At 62.8% G+C, this 22,573-nt stretch overlaps 5 protein-coding genes across 5 annotated transcripts; 2 read left to right on the top strand and 3 right to left on the bottom strand.

Annotated features, from left to right (window-relative positions):
• Nucleotides 1-473: 473 nt before the first annotated feature.
• VTJ83DRAFT_2153 (uncharacterized protein) lies at nucleotides 474-3,515 on the bottom strand (the record flags this gene model as incomplete). The annotated part of the gene is made up of 4 exons (XM_071008392.1): nucleotides 474-1,766; nucleotides 1,836-1,952; nucleotides 2,043-3,254; nucleotides 3,366-3,515. The coding sequence occupies 4 exons, from the start codon at nucleotides 3,513-3,515 to the stop codon at nucleotides 474-476; spliced, it is 2,772 nt and encodes a 923-aa protein (XP_070868693.1).
• Nucleotides 3,516-4,399: 884 nt separating this feature from the next.
• Nucleotides 4,400-6,465, top strand: VTJ83DRAFT_2152 (uncharacterized protein; the record flags this gene model as incomplete). The annotated part of the gene is made up of 2 exons (XM_071008391.1): nucleotides 4,400-4,685; nucleotides 4,748-6,465. The coding sequence occupies 2 exons, from the start codon at nucleotides 4,400-4,402 to the stop codon at nucleotides 6,463-6,465; spliced, it is 2,004 nt and encodes a 667-aa protein (XP_070868692.1).
• A 619-nt stretch (nucleotides 6,466-7,084) lies between these two features.
• Nucleotides 7,085-10,153, bottom strand: VTJ83DRAFT_2151 (uncharacterized protein; the record flags this gene model as incomplete). Its single annotated transcript, XM_071008390.1, has 13 exons — nucleotides 7,085-7,516; nucleotides 7,600-7,910; nucleotides 7,979-8,042; nucleotides 8,100-8,351; nucleotides 8,418-8,862; nucleotides 8,919-9,015; nucleotides 9,075-9,236; nucleotides 9,293-9,632; nucleotides 9,710-9,715; nucleotides 9,789-9,845; nucleotides 9,906-9,917; nucleotides 10,011-10,035; nucleotides 10,134-10,153. 13 exons carry the CDS (start codon nucleotides 10,151-10,153, stop codon nucleotides 7,085-7,087), a joined length of 2,223 nt encoding a protein of 740 aa, XP_070868691.1.
• Nucleotides 10,154-12,309: 2,156 nt separating this feature from the next.
• Nucleotides 12,310-18,201, top strand: VTJ83DRAFT_2150 (uncharacterized protein; the record flags this gene model as incomplete). The annotated part of the gene is made up of 6 exons (XM_071008389.1): nucleotides 12,310-12,354; nucleotides 12,807-13,262; nucleotides 13,334-13,360; nucleotides 13,424-13,529; nucleotides 13,629-17,682; nucleotides 17,757-18,201. The coding sequence occupies 6 exons, from the start codon at nucleotides 12,310-12,312 to the stop codon at nucleotides 18,199-18,201; spliced, it is 5,133 nt and encodes a 1,710-aa protein (XP_070868690.1).
• A 1,925-nt stretch (nucleotides 18,202-20,126) lies between these two features.
• On the bottom strand, nucleotides 20,127-22,098 carry VTJ83DRAFT_2149 (uncharacterized protein; the record flags this gene model as incomplete). Its single annotated transcript, XM_071008387.1, has 2 exons — nucleotides 20,127-21,586; nucleotides 21,687-22,098. The coding sequence occupies 2 exons, from the start codon at nucleotides 22,096-22,098 to the stop codon at nucleotides 20,127-20,129; spliced, it is 1,872 nt and encodes a 623-aa protein (XP_070868689.1).
• Between the last annotated feature and the right edge of the window lie 475 nt (nucleotides 22,099-22,573).

Genomic DNA, 22,573 nt, shown 5'->3' with positions numbered 1-22,573 from the left:
AGCCAACAACAACAACAACAACAGCAACAAAAACACAGCCCGGAACGATAAGCCACGCACCTTGCCGAGGGAGGCGCTTCCGTCGCTTGCTTTCCAGCCTCTTCCTCCTCCCTCCAGCCCAGATCCTAGAACCACCCATGGCCACACTCCATGCCCTCCCGGCCAGAACGTAGAATCCATCATCATCGTCATCCATGTTCCTGTATCATCCAAACAAGACCCCGTTCCGTTCCTTTTTTATTCATTTCACTTGTCTTTCTGAATGGTTTGCAGCACGCCTGCTGTGTCCGATAATGACGGCATTCCACCGCCACCCTCCTGGCCGCAAGAGAAGGTTGATCGCCATAGCGCACAACCCACTTCAAGCCGCCGCGGGGAGGGAGGAAAGAATGTGCTCATCATGCCTGAATCGCCGTGGGGATGGCGGGGTGGTCCTTTGGAAATGACGGACGAGAAAAAGGGGAGATACTTGTCTAATCCTCTTCGATCTCGCCCTCCTCGCTCCCAGCGCGGACGCTCGGCGTACGCTCCTTTTCCTTGTTGCTATGCTGGGGAGTGCGCTGGCTGCGGCTGGGGGGCCGGTCGGCAGAAGCAGCGCCGCCAGAGGGAGGAGCGGCGGCCGTCGCCGGGCGGCTCTCGGCCCCGTCCAGCTTGACGCGCTTGGCCAAGGGGCGACCGCCCACCGAGCCGTCCTGAGCGCGGTCGTTGTCGTCCTCCTCGGACGGCCGGGGGCGGGTGCGCGAGTAGGACGAGCTGGGCGGCCGCTCGTCGCCGTAGGGCAGCTCGTCGACGTCGCGCTCGAGGACGCGGCGGCGGTACAGGCGCTCGCGATCCTCCTCGCGGGACCGGCGCTCGCGGTCGTAGTGGTTGACCTCGTCGGGCCGCGGGCGGGGGAGGCGGTCGTAATCGCGGTGGTCGCGATCACGGTCGCGGTCACGCTCGCGATCCCTCTCGCGATCGCGTTCACGGTCTCTCTCGCGGTCGCGATCCCGCTCCCGATCACGGTCCCGCTCACGGTCTCGTTCGCGCTCACGCTCGCGCTCGCGCTCCCGGTCCCTATCCCGTTCGCGGTCCCGGTCGCGGTGGCGATCGCGATCACGATCCCGATCACGGTCGCGATCCCGGTCGCGGTAGTCGCGGTCCCGCTCTCGGTCCCTCTCACGGTCGCGGTCGCGGTCACGGTCACGGTCGCGATCCCGTTCCCGATCCCGGTCCCGGTCATGGTCACGGTCGCGATCGCGGTCGCGGTCGCGGTCGCGGTCTCTCTCGCGCTCACGTTCGCGGACCGAGGGAGACCGGCGATCCTGGAGCAGGGCATCGGCGGCGCCGGCCTTGCGGTAGTTGCGCTCACGCTCGGCCACGGCGTGGCGACGCTCGGCCTCGTACGAGTTGTGCTCTGGGCTGCGGCTGCGCATGGGAGGGCTGCGGCTCCTGACGGAACGGGCACTGCTGCGATGAGATCGCTCACCTCTGTCACGATAGGTATCCGGGCGGTCGCGCCGACGCTGCCGCTCCTTTTCGGCCTCTTCTTCCTTGTCGCGGAGGCGGCGGATGTACTTTTCAAAGGCGCCGCGGCGGGCCTCGTCGGACCCGACGGCCTGGAAGGCCGGCACGTGAGCCAGGCGGCTTCGGACCTGCTCGTACGTGTCGTTGACGGTGATGGGGGGATCCATGCGCTTCATATGGGCGCGGAGCTCCTCGAGGGCGCGACGCGTCTGGCGGTCCGAGTGCCTGTCATCGTCGGGACGCTTGGCCCGCTTTTGAATCTGCCCCGCCGGGTTAGATGTCGCTCTTGACATGCGTGGCTGCTGCTGAAAAGCCGTCGTCTCACGTACCCGCTCAAAGATAAGCTCCAAGACGTCGCGTTCAATGTTAGCTGTGCGGCGATCATCTTTGAGGACTGACTCGAACTCTTGGAATGTGGTCTTGGGGGTGACCTCGAAGCGTTTGTCCTGGGAAAAGAAAAAAAAGGAGGGTCAGTTCAGGATTCGGCCGGCCGAGGGATCGAACGAGGGGTTGTCGCGGGGGGGGGAAAAGCTCACCTCGATCACGTCGAGGACGTCATTCCTGGTGCTACGCAGGGCACGCTCCTCTTCCTCGACAATGTCCCAGAACAGCTCCATGGCGGTGGAACCCGGCAGGCCGGCCATGGCCAGGTAGCGCTCGTCGGCCTCGATGAGCGGGTAGATGGCGGACCACTTGGTGCCGGCCTTGATCTTGCCCGCCTTCCTCAGCTCGGAGAGCAGGGCGAGGAAGCTGTCGCGGGCCTTGCGCTCGCGCCGCAGCTTCTTGTTCTTTTCTTCCTGCAACGAGTCGTTGAACTTGCGCTCGAGCGCCTTGACGTGGTTCTGGAAAACGGTCAAGACGTCGTACTTGGTGAGGGACTTGTACTTCTCGTCTTTCTGGAAAGGCGTGGTGCTCTGGATGGTGTCCTGCGCCTCGGACCAGCGCGTGTAGGGCTCGAGGTTGAGGGTGGGCAGCAGCTCGATCAGGCCGTCCATGGCGCTCTTGCGCAGGGCCACCTGCTCCTCCTTGTGCGCCTTGCGGAGGTCGGCAACGTAGTCCTCAAACAGCTGGCGGCGCTCGTTCTCGTCGTTGGTGGAGCGGAAGATGGTCTCGCCCTCGATGATGGGACGGGCCGTCTTCCAGCGCGTGTAGTGCTTGATCTCCGGGTGGCTGCGCAGCATGGTGGCAAAGTCGGCCCGGAGCTTGGCCAGGCGCTCCTTGGCGCGCTCCTTATCCTGGACGATGACGTCGTTGCAGTACTTTTCAAAGGCGGCCTTGCGCTCGCGGGGGTCCTTGATGGCGCGGAACTGGGGGTCCTTGACGGTGGCGCGGATGGTCTGCTCCCAGGTCCAGTCGGGCTGGACGCCGCTGCGGCGGAGGAGCTTCACAAAGGCGGCCTCGGCCTCCTCGGCGGTGGCGTACTCGGGGTCGTTGGTGGCGGGAACAAAGGCCTGCGCCTGGAGGTGGGTGGTGGCCGAGGTCAGCTGGCGAGACTCACCAAGGGGCTCGCGATGGTCACGATGATGGTCGGCACCGCCTCCCAACCCGCCGTGATGGCCGCCGTGGTGGCCGCCGTGGGCGGCGAGGGGCGTGGCCGGGGTGGTGGGAGTGTCCGGGGCGCCGCCGGCAAGCGCCTTCTTGTAGACGTCGGGCATCTCCCAGGAGCTCTGCTTGGTCTCGGTGTTGTACCAGTACTTGCGACCGCCTTCGGCTGTGTACTCCTTCCATGGCTGGTTGGCGAGGGCACGCTGTCGTCGAGGTTAGGAGAGTCGAGACGGGACATGGGGTTCGTCTTGGGGACCAGGCCGGATCGGATCTGGCAGGGGGGGGGGGGGGGGGGGGGGGGCGTGACGGCTTACCTCGGCCGGGCTCATGAGGTCCTCGGGCTTGGTCCACTGCGTGACCTTGGTCAGAGTGTTGTAATAGTAGAGTCGGCCATCCGGGGTGCGATGCTCTTGCCAAGCGCCACCCTGAGGCGGCGGCGCGAAAGGCGCACTCATTCCGTTCATCGGGATCCAACGTCGACTCAATGAAGCCGATGGCTGTCGAGCGACCGGGATGAATCCGGGGGGGAGGCGACTTGGAATCGGGGAGAGGGGGTGCGTCGAGAGACGGGGCGATGAGAGGGAGGATGGGAGGGGGAGGGGATGGGATGGTAGGTTGAGAGAAGTTGAGCGAGGTTGAGCGAGGTCGAGTCGCGTCGGGCGCTTTTGGAAAGAAACGAGGAAAAAGGGAAAAAGGGAAAACGCGATGTCAGGTGCCTTTGGCCAATCAAGAGCAACCTGGGGCCCCAAAAAGTGGATCCTCGAAGAAGAGGCTGACGGCCCGGGAACGGGTGCCAAGCCTTTCTGCGGGATGACGCCAGCCCAGGGGATCCAGTCCCCGGAACGGGCCACCCAAGCTGTTTGCATTCACTATTAGTTAGTTAGTTACTGAGTAACTATAGTATGTACATAGTGGGGCACTGGGGCACTGGAGCACTGGAGCACTGAAGCGTTGGAGCATGGACTTCCCATGAAGCAACCACAACCGCAACGGGCCATGGCCGACTCCTTTTACACTTTCATCTTCCACCTTCAAGCTCATCCTCGCATCAACACCAAAGCGTTTCGTCTCTCCCCTTGAAAACAGAACAAAAAAAACAACCAAACCAGATTGACTCGTACCAGAGTTGAAACACTACTTTTACTGGTCATGTCATGACGATACCATTATAATTCTAGTCCTATATCGTCCGCCCATCCATCCATCCATCCATCCATCCAGCCAGCCAGCCAGCCAGCCAGCCAGCCAGCCATCCATACTACGTGCCTCGCCGCATCCTCCCCCTTCCTCGTCCACTCTTCCCAGTCGACCACTTTTCCCGGTCGACCCGTCGACGGCATTCCCCGCCATGGCCGTCCCCGACCCCGTCGACGCCGCCAACCCGGCCCCAGATGTAGCAGAAGCAGCAGCAGCAGCAGCAACAGCAGCAGCAACGGCAACAACAACAGCAGCAGCAACAGCAACAACAATAACAGCAGCACCGTACTCGGCAGAAGAGTTTCTCCAAAACGCCTACCTGACCTACATTGTCCCCTTTGCCACCCGCTTCGACCCCCGCGAGGCCTTCCGCCCGGCCTCGGGCTCGGTGGAGAGCAGCATCTCGGCCGTCGAGCAACGCGACCAGCTGTTCTTTGGTATGGACGTTCGCGCGCGGCTCCCGCCCGTCCGCCCCGGATTGCTCATGCCCGCATCGCAGACGAGACGGTCGACGTATACCTGATCCTCCGCGCCCCGTACGCCCACGAGCCCGTCCTGCGTGCCCACCTGCGCCGCCTCGTCCTCACCCTCGACACCCACATCATCAACTCCCCCGCCGCCGACCGCGAAACCCCCCCCGCCTCCGAGATCGTGCACGATGCCATCGTCGAGAACCCCGAGGACGCCGTTGTCGTGGCCGACGACGCCGCCGCCAACGACGGCCCGAGATACGCCTACGCCGTCTGGAAGGTGCCCGTCTTCCTCGCCCGCCCGAGGATGCGCCTCCACCTGCCCACCGCCGTCTTCTCCGGCGCCGCGAGCCTTCGTGTCGGCTCCGAGTCGACCGAGCCCGCGAACGCGCGGCAGGCCGGGTACATGCAGAGCTGCGTCCCGTCCACCATGAACCTGCTGGAATCCTTCGCCGCCGACCCGCTCCTGGGCGGCGTCGTGCCCCGGCTGTCGGCGCAGCGGGTCGCCAAGGTGGCCCCCTTGACCAAGCCCAAGGACGAGCTCCGCCGCATCAGCGGCCGCGAGTCCCTCCGGCTCAGCATCTACCCCGTGCTGCACACGCGGGTCCGCTTCTCGCGGCCCAACACGGTCCCGCCGAGCGCGTCCATGATCGCCGTGCTCGAGATCGACTTCACGCCCTACTTTGACTGCGAGGCGGCCCTCGACAAGCTCGCCCTCTCGGTCGCCGACGGCACCGTCGAGGACCTCAACGCCCAGGACGGCATGCGGCTGCCCCTCAGCTGCGTCGCCCACGACCACCTGACCTTCCTCTACCGCCTCGCCCCGCAGAAGCGCGACGTCGCCCCCAAGAACCTCACCCGCGAGCTCGTCATCGCCATCGAGGTGCTCATCCTCGTCCGCCCCGAAGGCGAGCCCAACCCGTGCACCCCGCGCCTCGTCATGACCTGGCCCACCTCGATCGACTTCACGCCCCCCGTCAACCCGGGCTTCGGCCAGCTCAAGTCCGCCCCCATCCAGCGCTCCCACCGGCCCAGCCAGCTCTCCATCGGCGGCGGCGTGCTCTCCCAGCCCCTCGTTTCCCCCTCCGTCATGCGCCCGGACGCCCTCCCGGCCCTCGAGGCCGCCACCGCCCCGCCCCCGGCCCCGCCGCTCCCCGACTTTGGCATCACCGTCACCTTCACCGGCCCTCCCGGCCCCGTCTCCGTCGGCGACGAGTTCGCCTGGTCCGTCTTTGTCGTCAACCGCAGCAAGGCCGACGCCATCCCCCCGCCCCCCTCCGCCCCGGCCTCGGTCCTCGCCCAGCACGCCGCCGCCACGGCCGCCCGCAAGCTGATGCTCATCCCCATCCCGCGCCGCCGCCTGCTCGCCAGGTCCGACATGCGCACCGCCCGCTTCTCCATGGCCAGCCACCCCAGCCCCCACCCCGCCGCGAACCCCGGCGCCGCCGCCGCCTCCTCCTCCTTCTCCTCGGGCCGCAACGACGCGCTCGTCGCCGCCGCCGTCCTGGACGAGCCCGAGGTGCACGCCGCCCAGCGCGCCGCCGCCCCCGACTGCCCGGACCTGGTGTGCCTGTCGGCCGACGTGCGCGTCGGGCCCCTGGCCCCGGGCGCCTGCGCCGTCGTCGAGCTGCGCTTCGTGGCCCTGCGCGAGGGCGTCGTCGGCCTCGAGGCGGTGCGCGTGCTCGACCTCGGCAGCCAGGAGCACGTGGACGTTCGCGAGCTGCCGCTGGTGGTGGTCAAGGCTTGACGGGAGAAAAAAAAAGGGGGGGGGGGGGGGGGGGGGGGGGAAAGAGCGAAACCATGGGGCAGGGTCGTGCCGTGCTGGTGCTGGAACAAGGCCGTCTCCGTACATAGCGACGCCAATGTCCTTGCTGGAATGCAAACGGACCGTTTTTACGTTTAACATGGGCGCTTCGTACCCAAGCATGTTTCCCTAGGTGGCGTTGTAAAGAAGAGGCTTTTGTTGGGTCATCACCAAAGTGGCCATGATGGTGGCAAGCATCATCATCATCATCATCATATCATCATGATCCTTGAAACCCATCCGGGCCACCCTCCTCCTCCAAGGTTTGCTCGGAGAGACCCACGTCAACAAAATGCGTTCACGGTTTTGGGAGGGTAAGAAAAAAATGGTATATTGAATCAACCTTCCCGAGCCTGTCCGTGGCTCGGCGCTACTTGGTTTTTGATAGAAATGACAATGCCAACTCTCACCGGAGCCGATGGCCCTCCGAGATCAGACACACACACACACAAAGCATCCAGCCGCACATCGCACCACCAACGCAGAATGAATGTGGGCGAAGAAACATGTGTGCCAGGAAGGCCTGGCGGCAGCCACCCAGCTTGATCCGCTGCCCCTCCATCTACCGGGGATGGCGATCCTCTCCTTGCCTCCACAAGTCGTCTCCCATCTCTTTCAGCCCCCCCACTTTCCGGGTTTCCTCCTTTCTTTTTCTTTCGTCCGTCTTTCTCAGCAGAGGGAGGGCAACAAGCCGGAACCAACCCGGCAGCGCAAGGGAGAACACGCAACACCGCCGATAGGACCAGGCAACAGGGGATAGGCTTGCCGCCGGCGCCAAGATGTCGGGATCATCGTCCTCGGACATGGCGCTGCCGTCGTCCGATGCAGCGCCGTCTCGACCGCCGGGCCGATTCTTGCAGGAAGCACCGCCGCCCTTTTGAACGCCTAGAACGCCGGAATCAGATGCATCGTGATGATCGCCGCGGGGGACCCGGCGGTCGTGCTGATGGTGGGTGTCCTTGGCGGTGCCCTTCTCAAGAGCTCTTCTCGGGCTCTTCCAGGAAGAACTGCACAGAGCGAGGTTAGACATGCCACGGCCGCCAGAGCCAAGGAGGGGGCAAAGAAAGGGATGCGTACGTAGTTGCCGCTGAGCTTCTGTTCCTGGTCCAGCTGCGAATTCAGCTTGTTGATGCGCGGGCGGTAGTTGGTAGGGTCGCGACGGAACGTGACGTCAAGGTTCTTGAGGAAGGTGTTGCAGCCCGTCAGCAGCGACTCGGGCTTGTTGGCGTGGGCGTTGATGCCGGGCTGGCCGTCGAAGACGATGACGCGGTCGGCGAGGTAGGTGGCCATGATGAAGTCGTGCTCGACAATGAAGGCGGTCTTCTTGGCGTGCATGATGAAGCGCTTGATGACGCGGCTGGCCACGATACGCTGCTCCGAGTCGAGGTCTGCATTGGAGATGTCAGCAAGCATGGAACCAACCAACGTGATCCAACCGTGCGCGCCATCCACTTACAGGCAGACGGTTCGTCGATAACATAGATATCGGCGGGCATGCCGAGGGCCAGGACGATAGCCACCTAATCCGCGTTAGAAGACCGATTGTTCTTTTGCATTCTCTGGGGACCAAAGCATACCCTCTGAAGTTCACCACCCGACAGGTTCTTGACCTCCTGATCAATGAAGTCATCCAGCTTGAGGGGCTTGACGACGTCGGTCTGGAACTGAGGCGACAAGAACGCGGCCCTGATCTTCTTGAAGAACAGCTGACGGACGGTACCCTCGAACTTGGGCGTGATGGTCTGGGGCTTCATGCTGATCTTCATCTCGGGAACCTTTTGGGTGCCGTCCGGCTTGAGAACGCCAGCCAGGAGACGGCAGAAGGTGGTCTTTGAACGGGCGGTTTTGTTAGCTGCGGAACCGTGTCAACAACGTCTTTGGGATGGCCGGCTCACCTTGCCCGTGCCGTTCTCGCCCATCATGACAATGATCTCCGAGTCGGAGAAGCTGCCGGCATCCACCCTGAGCTTGAAGTTGCCGAGGGTCTTCTCCATGGTGGGGTAACGGAAGGCGCGGGTGTGCTCGGCGACGAAGTCCTCGGTGCCCTCGGCGATGCGGAAGGTCAAGCTCTCCTCGCGGAAGCGCAGGTTCTCGGTCGGGATGTGGCCGTCGAGGAAGATGTTGATGCCTTCGCGGACCGAGTAAGGGAGGGTGACGACACCGTACACGGCGGGCTGGCCGTACAGAACGCAGACGTAGTCCGAAAGGTAGTCGAGAACCGACAAGTCGTGCTCGACGACGATGACGTAGTCGTCGGGGCGCAGGAGGGAGCGGATGATGCGGGCGGCGCTCAGCCTCTGCTTGACATCGAGATACGACGACGGCTCGTCGAACATGTAGCTGTCGAGCGTCAGAGCCTACCTAGCCTCGTTCGGCTTCCGAGGGCGTCCACTTACACGTCGGCCTTTTGCACGCACACCGTGCCGATGGCGAAACGCTGAAGCTCACCACCAGACAGATGGGTCACATCACGGTCATAGATATGGCGGAGCTCTGCGCCGTGTCAGCTCAGCAGCTCGTCCGAGGCCCACGGGAGATCCAGGGGGCCCTACCCAGAGTGTCCAGCACCTCATCCAGGTTCTCCATGGTGACGCGGCCCTCGATCAGGGTCTTGACGCTCTTGTCGGGGGTGCGGATGGCCCTAGGGATCTGATCGACATACTGCGGCTTGACGACGGCCTTGAGGTCGTCCTCGAGCAGCTTGGTGAAGTAGTCTGTCCGGCAGGGGTTAACGAAGGAGGCTACCGCGGAGGCGGCGGAAGATGCTCACTCTGCAGTTCCGAGCCGCGGAAGTACTTGATGACGTCCTCCCAGTCCGGAGGGTTATCGTATCTGCCCAGGTTCGGCTTGAGCTTGCCGCTCAGGATCTTGAGAGCCGTGCTCTTGCCGATACCGTTGGTTCCGACCAGACCCAGGACGTTGCCGGGACGGGGCATGGGCAGACGGTGCAGCTTGAAGCTGTTGGCCGAGTAGCGGTGGGTGATCTGGCTCTCGAGGTTCGTGGGCAGGTTGATGATGGTGATGGCGCCGAAGGGGCAGCGCTTGGGGCAGATGCCGCAACCGATGCACAGCTGCTCCGAGATGAAGGAGATGCGCGACTCGGGAGAGACCTGGTCCGTCCAGGGTCAGATAGGACAGGGTCAGAGGGGACAGCTCGGCGGCGCCGTTTCGCGGCAGACAAACCCACCTCAATCTGCAGCCGAGACGGTTTGTTAGCCACATGGTATTTTCCACAGACAGCCGGGGGACAGCGAGGAAGAGCTTACGCAGAGCTTGCCCGAGCGCACCACGGGGCAGGACTTCTTGCACTCCTGACGGCATTTCTAGAGGGCTTGTTAGCACCACCCTCCTGCCTGGGCTTCTTGGCTTCTTGGTGTTCGCACCTTCGGTTTGCACTAATGCCACGAATCGTTCAGCTCGAGTCAGTCATTTCTTTGTCGCATGGTCGCCGAGGGCGGCGCGAGGAGGGATCATGGGCGCCCGCGTACCTTGTCGCTGTTGACAATGGCGACACTAAGAAAACGGTCAGCGCAACGTCACCAAGGGAGACGGTCGGCAAGGCGCGATCCCAGGCGCCCTATCTCGAGGCCTCGGCGACGGGAGCAACACACCGAGTAAGCTTGTCGGCCATGGTGGCGGTTGGTATTGTTGGTTCACAACAGAAGAGGGGACACAGCAGTCGGTCGACCTAGGAAGAGATGTCTTTGGACCCAAGCTGGGTTGGTTGCAAGATGGAGGCAAAGTTGCCCTGGCGAGGGTCAGGGGGGGTGTCTCTGTAGGACGAGACGCGTTCGGGTAGGGAACTCTGCAGGGCCTCGAAGCTCTGGTTACGATGTTTCCAGGCGGATCAGGATGCAAGCAAAGCAAACGTGGTTGGAGGAGGGGCACTTTTAAACAAAGTGGATCTTGATTCTCTGTTCGCGTGGAGGGGCAGGGCAAAAAAAAAGCAGGACCCACTTTCGTCTCAGACCCGGACCTGGAGCCATACACAGTACGAAGTAACTGCGCCAGACAACCGTTGTTGCCGTCAGCCCTGCCCTGAGCAGAGGTAACGCTTGGGGCGGACGGGGTAAGCCGAAAATACGGAAGAGCTGATAGGTTCATAGGTTCCCACCACAGAAGTACAGGATGAACTCTTGGCACCGACGGCCTTTGGTACGGTAGGTAGGTAACGCTACTGCTGTTGCTGCTCTTGCTGGTGCTTTGCAGCCGGAACCTGCTATGTACGTCTTTTTGTCATTATTCATCCCGGGCATCTACGCTTCCACACTGGCCACCCATGGACCTTGAGGTGCCCATAGGTCCTTTTTTTTTTTTTTTTTTCTTTTTCATCTTCAACGGTAAATGCTACCAACCCGCATCAGCCTGCACACCCATGACGTTTGCGTCACTTCAAGCCAACTGGACATTAGGTGGTGATCTGAAAACGGTTAGCTTAGGTAGTTTGCTGCTCCCTTTGTGATTTTCCTCGGTCACGAAATCACCTACCCGACGGTACCATGACTGCGGCCAGCCGGGCAGGTAATGTTATGACATCCTTCAGCTGCTGGGCCGACGTAGCGGCCTACGTGGCTGGAGTCTTCCAGGTCTGCAGCCTTCGAGTTCCATCACGTCATCTCAGTATCGAAGGTAGGTATCCAAGGGTCTGCTCGGTGCATGAGCCTCGACAACAGACCGTCGTGGTAACTCTGCTGTCACGGCTGTGCTCCGCCAGAGTCGAGGTATCTCGAACCATGGAACCTCGGCGGGACCAGCCTGGCGTGATCATGGATGGCTTCCATCCCTGATCTCGGGAGTCTGAACCTGAGGCAGTTGAACGTCCCGCGCTCGGCCGGCCATCTCGATGTCATCCAGAGCCACGACACGCAGCCGCCCACCCTCCACGCTTTGGGCTTTGACCACCTAGCGACAGAAGCACCGGGCAGGCTGGATCGTGTCCCGTATCATATTCACCCCGCTCTCGGAATCTTCCCGCCAGGAACTCTACGTTCTTGCGTTTTCCATCCGACTACCTTCTCTTGCCATGGAAATCTGCCGACCCTGCGAGTTCCGTTGACGTGTTGCACCCATGATCCCCCATCATCACATCGAAAAACGAAAAGAAAAAAAAAAGTCAGGTCCTCAGTGCCAGTTGTAACCCACACCAAATCTCTGTAAGCCAAGCGCTCGTTTGTTGATTGCAAGAATGAGGATGGTCCAGTGGATAGCTCCCACCGTACCCGACCCGACAACTTTGACCTCCCGTCACACCTTTCCGGTGATGTTGCGATCTGGAGGTTCAGGTCAACGAGGCGACGGGATCCGTGCATGGGAAGAAGCACGGGATGGAATCTCAGCGGACGGGACCGGACGAGACCGGACGGGATACTTAGGTGACCAGGAGGCAACCGCCCGGCCCTTCCAGGTTTTCCATGTTGGGTCGGGCATTCGATCCCAAGGGAAGGCGGCGTCCCATGAGGCAGGCCGGCCCCGTCAGCCGTCAGCCGTCAGCCTCGAGCGAACAGCTGTTGGATGGGTGCCCACCCCCCCCCCCCCCCCCCAAATAGACGCGCGCCGCCCATGGGTGGGGCCTTTCAGCTAGCGCCGCACCGCACGCCGCACCGCACGCCGCACGGACCAACAGCGTGCCTGATTCCCAGACCCGAACCCGCCAGAGTTCTTTCTCCTCCTGTGACCACCGCCTGTGAATTTCCGCTACACCATCAAACCGCTAACAACCTCAACTGGGGTAGCTCTCTTTTCCCACCACCCCACCACCACCACCTCGACTCTACCGCAGTTCTGAGCATGCAGAGGGAGAGATCCGAGAGTGCGGGTGTTGCTGATGATCCTGTAAGTCTTCCTGCGCCCGCCTGTTCCCTTGTTTTTCCTCTGGCAACCCGCCGAGCCGCCGCCCGCCGCGTCTTGGTTCCATCAAAATCCTCCATCGACGCGACCACGCGCCATCAAAATACCCTGCCCGCTACGCTTTCCGAGCCTCGGAGAGCTCGGAATCCGATGCATACCGATGCCCGCGACGGCCCCGATGCCGTTGGGCCGCTCCGTTTGGCGCCCTCGCCCGCCAGAGCGCCGCAATGGCCTCCATCCATCTCTTGCAGCCTCGTCATCACTTACACGACCCCCTCCCCCCCGATGCGACAAGCGTGATTGATGCTCCTTGGCCGCCGGCTCCCGCGTGCCGTCGATGGATCCTCGGTCGCCGAATCGGGCGCTTCCTGGGGCCCCGGCCCTCCGAGCCCTAGCCGCAGAACACGTTGTGTGCTGACCTCGCCGTCCTCGCGCAGACCTATCCCGTTGATTCCATCGCCATGTCAACATCTCCCGATCCCGGTCCGGTGAACGGACATGCTTCCCCGTCGGCCGGCGATCGTAGCATGCACACAGACGACGGCAGCCAGAGCGATGCCGAACGCTCGACCGTGAACGCATCCGGCCCCCTCCTTGATGCCGGCTCGCCGGCCGAGTCCTCCGACGCCGAGGGCTCCCCCGATCCCGGCGCCGAGTACACCCCCGGCGAGCAACAAGACGAGGCCGTCGAATCGAGCTCCAGCGAGCACGACGCCGAAGATGACGGCGATTTCGAGGCCGCGGGCAGCCCGGCGTCCAACGAAAGCGACGACAACGCTTCCGACCGCGCCGCCTCGGCCCCGACCCGCGCCGCCCCCAAGCGGAAAGCCCCCCTAATAACAGAAGAGGACTACATACGGGAAAACCCCGAGCTGTATGGCCTGAGACGTAGCGTACGCACACCGCGCCCGATGTCGTCCTCATTCTCGCTGAGCATCGTCGGCTGACATTCGATGGCATGCAGTCTCGTCCTACCCAGCGCCGCAAGCTGGTGAGCCCCGCCGCCGCCTTCTGGACGATTGGCGGAACGCCCTGGCTAACCCCCTGTCGGCAGGTCGAGTCGGAGGACGATGACGACAACGATGATGACGATTCCGACGCCAGCCCGGCTCCCCGGAAAGCGGCGAACAAAAGGCGCCGCATTGAGCGCTCCGTTACCAGTACGCGATGCCTCGTCCCTCCCGGAACCCAGCCACCCTCCTCCTCCCCCTCCCTCGGGCGTTGCCGAGATCGACCTTGCTAACGCTGTTCGCTTCCAGCCTCCAAGCGACCCACTCCCGCCCGCCAGCCGTCGTTCGACGATTCGGATTCGGATACCTACGGCGGCGCCAAAGCCCGCAGCTTCCAAAAGAAGGCTCGCCGTCAGCAACAGCTGGATCCCTCCCTCATGGCCGAGAAGCGATGGTCCAACCGCCGTGCCGCCCAGGTGTCGGCGGGCATGTACCACGAGAGCGACATGGACGAGGAGGAAGAGGAGGACGGCACGCCCGGCTACTGGGCGGCGGCCGAGGTGGAGGACAACTCCCCGTACATCGAAAAGATCCTGCGCCACCGCCTCAAGGAGGGCGTGGAGCTCGCTCCCGACGCGACTCGCCACGACTTCGAGTACTACATCAAGTGGCAGGGCAAGTCGCACCTGCACAACACGTGGGAGACGACCGAGTCCGTCGCCGGGTTCCGGGGCTTCCGCCGCCTCGAGAACTACTACAAGAAGATGGTGGAGTACGAGCTCGACATCAAGTTCGGCGGCGACGAGATCACCCCCGAGCAGCGCGAGCAGTGGCTCCTGGACCGCGAGCGCGAGGAGGAGGCGCTCGAGGACTACACCAAGGTGGAGCGCATCGTCGCGGTCCGCGAGGGCGACAACGGCCTCGAGTACTTTGTCAAGTGGAAGGGCCTCCAGTACGACGACTGCACCTGGGAGGACGCCGACCAGATCGGCGGCCTGGCGCAGGACAAGATCGAGCAGTTCCGCGACCGGTCGACGCGCTCGTGGCAGTCGGACAAGAAGCAGATGAACGTCGAGACGCGGTCGCGCATGACCAAGCTCGAGAAGCAGCCGCCCTACATCAAGAACGGCGAGCTCCGCGAGTTCCAGATGATCGGCCTCAACTTCCTGGCCCTCAACTGGACCCGCAACAACAACGTCATCCTGGCCGACGAGATGGGCCTCGGCAAGACGGTCCAGACCGTCTCCTTCTTGAGCTGGCTCCGCAACGACCGCGGCCAGGAAGGGCCGTTCCTCGTCGTGGCCCCCCTCAGCGTCATCCCCGCCTGGTGCGATACCTTCAACCACTGGGCTCCCGACCTCAACTACGTGGTCTACCTGGGGCCCGAGGCGGCCCGCGCCAACATTCGCGAGTACGAGCTCTTCATCGACGGCAACCCCAAAAAGACAAAGTTCAACGTCCTGGTCACCTCGTACGAGTACATCCTGGCCGACGCCGACTTCCTCAAGAACATCAAGTGGCAGGTGCTGGCCGTGGACGAGGCGCACCGCCTCAAGAACCGCGAGTCCCAGCTGTACGTCAAGCTGAACGGCTTTGGCATCCCCAGCAAGATCCTCATCACGGGCACGCCGATCCAAAACAACCTGGCCGAGCTGTCGGCGCTCATGGACTTTCTCAACCCCGGCAAGATCCTCATCGACGAGGAGCTGGAGCTTCTGTCGGCCGACACCAAGGACGGGAGCAACGCCGAGATGGACGAGGAGAAGCGCCTCAGGACGCAGCAGAAGCTCAGCGAGCTGCACGCCGCCATCAAGCCCTACATCCTTCGCCGCACCAAGGAGAAGGTCGAGTCGGACCTGCCGCCAAAGACGGAGAAGATCATCCGCGTCGAGCTCTCGGACCTGCAGCTCGAGTACTACAAAAACATCCTCACCCGCAACTACGCCGCCCTCACGGACGCGAGCAACGGCCACAAGCAGTCGCTGCTCAACATCATGATGGAGCTGAAGAAGGTCAGCAACCATCCCTACATGTTCGTCGGCGCCGAGGAGCGCGTGCTCGCCGGCAGCACCCGCCGCGAGGACCAGATCAAGGGCCTCATCACCAGCAGCGGCAAGATGATGCTCCTGGACCAGCTGCTCGCCAAGCTCAAGAAGGACGGCCACCGCGTCCTCATCTTCAGCCAGATGGTCAAGATGCTGGACATCCTGGGCGACTACCTGCGCGTGCGCGGCTACCAGTTCCAGCGCCTCGACGGCACCATCCCCGCCGGGCCGCGCCGCATGGCCATCAACCACTTCAACGCCGAGGGCAGCGAGGATTTCTGCTTCCTCCTCTCCACCCGCGCCGGCGGCCTCGGCATCAACCTCATGACGGCCGACACGGTCATCATTTACGACTCGGACTGGAACCCCCAGGCCGACCTGCAGGCCATGGCGCGCGCCCACCGCATCGGCCAGAAGAAGCCCGTCAACGTCTATCGCCTGGTCGCCAAGCAGACCATCGAGGAGGAGGTCGTCAAGCGCGCCCGCAACAAGCTGTTCCTCGAGTACCTGACCATCCAGGCCGGCGTGACCGACGAGGGCAAGGCGCTGCGCGAGCAGTTCAAGCAGCGCGGCCTCAAGATCGACGAGGCCAAGACGGCCGAGGACATCTCCATGATCCTCAAGATGCGCTCGCAGGATCTCTTCTCGCAGTCGAGCAACCAGCAGAAGCTCGAGCAGCTCGACATCGACGCCATCCTCGAAAACGCCGAGGTGACCAAGACGGAGATGGACGACAAGATCAACCTGAGCACCGGCGGCATCGACTGGGACAACTGGATGCAGGTCACCGACGTCAAGGTCGACGAGCTGGCCCTCGACTGGGACCAGATCATCCCGCCGGACGAGCTCGCCGCCATCAAGGCCGAGGAGGAACAGAAGAAGCACGACGAGTACCTGGCCAAGGCCATGGAGGAGAGCGCCCCTCGCAAGGCCACGCTCAAGATCACCAACAAGAAGGCCGCCGCCGAGAACGAGCGGGCCGAGCGGCTCGAGAAGAAGCGCCAGCGCGAGAGGCGAGAGATGGAGGAGCGCGAGGAGGCGCGGGCCGCGGCCCAGGACCCCCGCCGTCCCCTCAACGAGAAGGAGACGCGCAACCTGATCCGCGCCTTCTTCCGCTACGGCAACTTTGAGGATCGCGAGGACGAGATCGTCCACGACGCCCGCTTGACCGACCGCGACCGCGACTTTCTCAAGTCGGTCGTCGACGACCTCGTCGCCGTGAGCCGGCAGGCCATCGACGCCAACAACGAAAAGCTGCGCGAGGAGGAGGAGAGGGCCGGCAAGCCCCTGGCCAAGAAGGACAAGAAGGCCGTCCTGGTCGACTTTGGCGAGGTGCGCAAGATCAACGCCGAGACGGTGGTGGAGCGGCCGCCCCAGCTCAAGCTCCTGCGCCGCGTCCTGGCCGAGCAAGACGACGTCCTGTCGTTCCGGCTGCCCGAGGCCAGCAAGGCGGCGCAGTACACGTGCGAATGGGGCGCCCGCGAGGACGCCATGCTCCTCATCGGCATCGACAAGTACGGCTTTGGCGCGTGGACGCAGATTCGCGACGACGCGCAGCTGCAGATGCACCACAAGTTCTTCCTGGAGGAGCACCGCGTCGACAAGAGGGAGGAGCGCCGCAGGGCCGAGGACAAGGGCATCCAGTCGCCCGGCGCCGTCCACCTGGTCCGCCGATCCGAGTACCTCCTCTCGGTTCTCATGGCCAAGTACTCCAACGACGAGAACGCCAAGAAGGCGGTCGAGAACCACCACCGCAGCAAAAAGCTCCTCACCAACGGCCTCCGGCGGGGCGGCGAAGGCAGCTCCGTCTCGGCGTCCCCGGCCCCCCTGGCCAAGAAGGCGGGCCAGCACCGCGACCGCGACCACCACCGCTCGTACAGCAACGCCAACGATCGCGGCACGCCTCGTCCCGACAAGCGCAAGTACGACGACTACGACAGCCGCGACTCCAAGCATCGCCGCATCGAGGGCGACTCCAAGCAGCAGGAGAAGCACAAGGAAAAGGAGAAGCACAAGATGGACCCGGAGACCATGGAGAAGTGCAAGCGGGAGCGGCAAAAGGCCTGCGAGCGGTTCCGCGAGCTCTGCAAGCTGCGCGACGACGAGATTGACCTCTCGGACAACAAGCAGCTGGTCTGGTCGGTGCTTCGGCCTTTGAGGTCCAACATGGAGCGCATCATGTACTCCAAGGAGGACTACCCCGCGGCCAAGGAACGGGCCAAGATCCTGGGCGAGGAGATCCGCACCTTTGGAAACTTCCTCAAGAACCTGCAAACGGACAGCGGGACCGACATGGCCAGCCTCGAGCCCCAGTTCTGGTACGTATTGTAATCATACCCTTGACCAAGACATGCATTCGAGAGGCGGCGGCAATGCTAACCTTTGCGGCCAGGGAGTTTTTGTCCTCGATCTGGCCCCTCGGCGACGTCAAGGTCTCGGGCAAGCGGCTGCAGCGCATGTTTGGCGACCTCATGGAGCGGGACCGCAAGGAGCGCCTCAGGGAGGAGGAAGAGAAGCGCGCGCGCGCCAAGAACCCCGACCTCGAGGACGGCGAGATCCCCAGCGACCGCGAGGAGCTGCGCCGCCAGCAAAAGGACCCGTACCGCGACGACCGCCGCGAGGAGCGCCGCGAAGAGAGGCGCGACGAGCGGCGCGGCGGCGGGGGCCTTGGCGGGGCGGAGGATCGTGGCCGCGAGGAGCCCAAGAGGCGCAACTATTACGACGACGGCGACCGGCTGAACTTTTACCGCCACCGCCGCCCGGACAATAGGAACGTCCCGGTGAGGCACTCGTCGTGGCAGAGCCGCAGCCCGCCGACCCGGCAGAGCCCTTACTAGAGAGGGGCAGCCGCCGGGGCTGCTCCTTGCGCGTTTGTTTTTTTGCTTTCCCTTCGATGCTGCTGCATCTCTTGCGGGTTCTTCATCGGGTCCACCACCCTAGCATCAGCGAGCATTTGGCTTTTTGACGGCGCATACGGGACGGGTGAAAGAAAGAAAGAGGAGAGACGACGAAGAAGGGGGGAGTCATGATGCGTGATTCACCGGGGCAGTGAAATAAGGGGGTGCGGTGGAGTATTATTTTTTTGGTGGTTCCCCAGGCCTTGATCTTTTTCGGTTCTCCATTCCGACCTGGCTTGCTTGTTCTGCATCTCGCGCAGCTTGAACGAGTCTCCAAGAAGCCAGCCAGCGTTTGGCGGATGGTTTCATTTTTTTTGTCATTTGTATTGTACATAGATAGGGGGGCCTCTTCGTTGCCTGCAGCGCCTGGGCCTGGATGGGTGGGACGCATTGCATTATGTCTTGGTTCTTCTGGCGGCGATGGAGGGATGGAGACGGGATGAATGGATGGAATGAATGGAATGGATGGAATGAATGGAATGGATGGAATGGATGGGCGACAAGGCAAGGGTAGGGTGGGCGGGTGGGTGGAAAGGGGGAACGGCGGGAGGAAGGCGATGATGGCTGGGCTGGGCATCCAACTTGTATGTCTCTAGCTCGGGCGTTTGTTTTTTATGTCATGGTTTTTTTTTCATGTTGTTGTTTTCGAACGGGTACCTAGCGTTACCACCTCTGCCTGGGAAAGACAGAGGCGAGGCAAAGGAGGGAGGGGAGAAGAGAGAGGGAGGGAGAGCGGAGGGGTGGTAGGAAGAGGGGAGGAATGTGCTTTTTTTTGTCGGCGCATGGCGTTATGGAGGTCGCTGACCTGATCCGACATGGAGGAAGGAGATGGAAGATGTTGTCACGCCGTATTTCCCTTACCCACCCACGTGCATGTGTCTGTTTGTGTCTGTCTGTGTCTGTTTGTCTGTCTCTCTCTCTCTCTCTCTCTGTGTGTGTGTGTGTGTGTGTGTGTGTGTAGGGTTATTTCTCCCCCGCCCATGGAGGACGTTGGATTGCCCCTACGCCCAGGTACCTGTATTACAGCTTTGTGGACAAGACAACCACCCATGTAAGTAGGCAGATGGGAACCTCGTAATGGGACCTGGGTCTGACGTTCCATAATAATCATCTCATGGAGTCCGGTCGCTGTCGGCCCAGCAAGAGATGCTCCATAACCGCGAGGATGTCATGGTATAACGGCAGGGTGACCTTCTGTCCTCTCCAAACGCCTAGCCAACCTCCCTCTCTCCCCTTCTCCATATCTCGAGACGAACAAAACAGGACCTACCATCAACAAACCCCCCATGCTACGCCGTCTCGCATGCATCAAATGTGTGTATTACGTCTGGAGTCGGCTGCCCCCCCTCCCAAACCTGGTAGCAAAGGTCTCCCTCTCTAAACACGAGAATGAGCAAATGAGACAAAAAAAAACCGGCCCAACGCCCAGCAACGCCCGAGTACCTGCAGGCGCCGCTAGCCAGAACAGCACAGAACGCAGGAAAAAAAAAGAAAGACAACCAAACGATCCCTCTCCTCGAATGTTCTCAGCCCTTTGTGCCCTTCGGGGGCTGCTTTGACCCCTTCCCTTCCTATCCATCCATATCATGTCTGCCGGAGTCTTCCAGGTACAGCTGTACATCGTTCCATGCGTCCGATCCAGCCAACACCATTCATGCCCATTCCCATAACCACGGATCGGATATACCGATACCATCTGTAAGAAGAAAAGAAAAAGAAACGTCTTAGGACGCGGGCGATATCCTTTCTAGTTTGCACCTCGCAACGCGGCTCACCGGCCAAATCCACCCGACAGACCAGGCCGTCGTCGTCGCCGCCTGAGGGGGAGTGCTCGAGAGGAGGAGGAGCGACCGGCCGCCAAGCTGCTACTTTCGAGAAGCCCGAGCCGGGAGGGCGAGCGGGGCGGGTTGGCCGGCCTCGTTGGAAGGGCGCAGCACGGGAAGCGCGAGCAAGTCGCTGGGAACGTCGACGGGCGTGCCGTCCGAGGGCGAGGGCGAGGGCGAGGGCGAGGGCGAGGGCGTCTTCTTCTTCCGCGGGGACCCGACGTCCTTGGGGCCCACGTCTTTCGCAGAGGTCGTGACGGCGGCGGCCTTGGTGGCGCGGAAGGTCTGGTCGAGCCTGTTCTTGGGCTTGGGAGCGGGCTCGCTCTTCTTGGAGGCGCGCCCCCCCTTGCGCTTGGGGCCGGCGGCGGGGTTTTGCGCCGGGGCCCGGGCCCGGGCGGGCTGGGAGCTGCCGAAGGGGAGGGTGGTCTGCTTGGGCTGGGCCTTGGCCGCCGGCTTGCCGACGGGGGCGGCGGCGGGGCTTTGGTGGCGCGGGCTGGCCGTGGGCGTCGGCATGCCGAGGTGGTTCTCGAGCGAGACGAGGGATTTCGGGCCGGGCGTGCCCAGGCCCAGCGGCTCCTCCGGGGCGCGCCGGCTCTCGAGCACGACGTCGACGCGGTCCCGGTTGAGGCTCTCGGCGCAACGCTTCTCCTTAAGCTCGTTGCCGGTGACCATGTAGCTCTCCGGGTCGCCGAGGTCTTGCTGGTCCCAGGGGGGCAGGCGAGCCAGCTCGGCGATGTCGTCGCACCTGCCGCGGACGACAATGTCCCAGCAGTCCTTGAACTCGGCGCCCGGAGGCTCCGGGTCGATGTTGATCCAGGCGGTGATGCCGTCCCTCCGGCTCCGCGTGAGCTGGCACATCTCCTTGACGATGCGGCGGACCCCGGGGATCTTGAGGCTCGTGCCGACGACGACGACGGCGTCGGGGACGCGGCGCAGGTCCGCCTGGGACACGTTGCCTATCGCCTCCTCGTCCGGGTTGTACTCGTTGTACAGCACGATCCTCGGGCGCAGGCGGCCGATGCCGTGGCTGCGCTTGCCGGCGAAGGTGGTTCGGATCTGGTCCTGCTCCTTGCACTTCTCGCACAGGGGGGCCTCGGGCCCGTCAAAGAGGGCGGCGTTGAAGGGCTCGAGGTGGCCGCACTTTGTGCACACCATCTTCTCGAGGCCGCCGTGCAGCTGGATCGTGACGGGCCAGGGGCCCTTGGTGTTGAGGGGCACGGTGGTGGCCAGGGGCGGCATCTGGGTCTCGAGGGTGTCGATGTTTTGGGTGTACATGCGCAAGAGGCGCCCCTCGGCGGCGATGGAGGCGAGCATGTGGTGGAACGGGGTGGGTTTCGCCTTGGCCGTCATCTCGGCCAGCTCGCGGACCATGGTGTGGAAGGACTCGGTGGACGCATCGTGCTTGTACACCGACGCGTCAAACAGGTGCTTGCCCGACGCCTTGAGCTTGTGCTGGCCGCGCAGGGTTGCGAACAGGCCGGTGGACGAGCGGAAGTCGGGAACTGTTTTTTTTTTGGTTGAAGACGGTAAGCGAGCCGTGTCGAAAGCGACTCGGGTTCAAGAGAGAGAGAGAGAGAGAGAGAGAGAGAGAGAGAAACTTACTGCCAGCCGACACGGAGATGCCGGCGCCCGCAATGACGACAATCTTTTTCTTCTTCCTCAGCGCGGTTAGCAGCCTCTCGAGGGCCTCATCCCCCTCGTCGTCGCCGCGGTTCTCGAGATCAACATGGGCCGTGGTGCGCTCCCTTTTGGCGGGGCCGGCGATGCGGCGACGCTTGGTGGGCGGTGGCCCGTCGGCGCGCACGTGAATCTCGTCCGAGGCATCGGCTCGCATCTCGGAGCGCTTCAGAGGCGACGAGGAGCCCGAATGGAAGGTGGAGGAGGTGGGAGGAGACGGATAGCGATTGGCAAGGTCGAAGGACGGGCTCGGCGGCGCGGGCGATGAGGAGAGGACCGAGAGAGGCGACGAGGGCGGAGAAGAGAGAAAGTCCGAGTCGTCGTTTGGGGTCCCCATGGCGGCGCCAGCGAGGCGGAGGACGCTCCAATCGGGGTGGGATCTGGGATTTTGAGGAGCGGGGAGGCGTGGCCCGGAACGGCGAGTCTAGGTCAAACGAGAGGGCCAGAGAAAGATGGGTTCTATCATGGCCGTTTTTCCCCTTCTACCTTTGGCGCAAAGTCGTTGTTGAGGTTGGCGCGGGTTTCTGTTGGTTGCTTTGCCGATCACGGACAGGAGAAAGATGCCTCCCAGAGTTCCGGTGAAAGGATTCCACAGCAAGGTCCAGGTCGCCGAGGGTGGGTGAGAGAAAAAAAGAAAAAAAAGAGAACAAAGTTGGGTGGGAGTTGGTGGTGGTGGTGGTGGTGGTAATAGGTAGTAGGAGTAACGTTCGTAAGTGAGTTGAGCCAAGGTTTCATTTGTTGTTCGCTGGTTTTTGCCCGTTCAACCACTCAGAAACAAGGCTGCGGCGGGAAAGGGGGGGAGGGGAGCGCGG

The sequence above is a fragment of the Remersonia thermophila genome, chromosome 2, assembly GCF_042764415.1.
Source record: "Remersonia thermophila strain ATCC 22073 chromosome 2, whole genome shotgun sequence".
Lineage (NCBI taxonomy): Eukaryota > Fungi > Ascomycota > Sordariomycetes > Sordariales > Chaetomiaceae > Remersonia > Remersonia thermophila.
The sequence above is the reverse complement of the archived record's forward strand: the minus strand, read 5'-3'. Positions and strand labels throughout refer to the sequence as shown.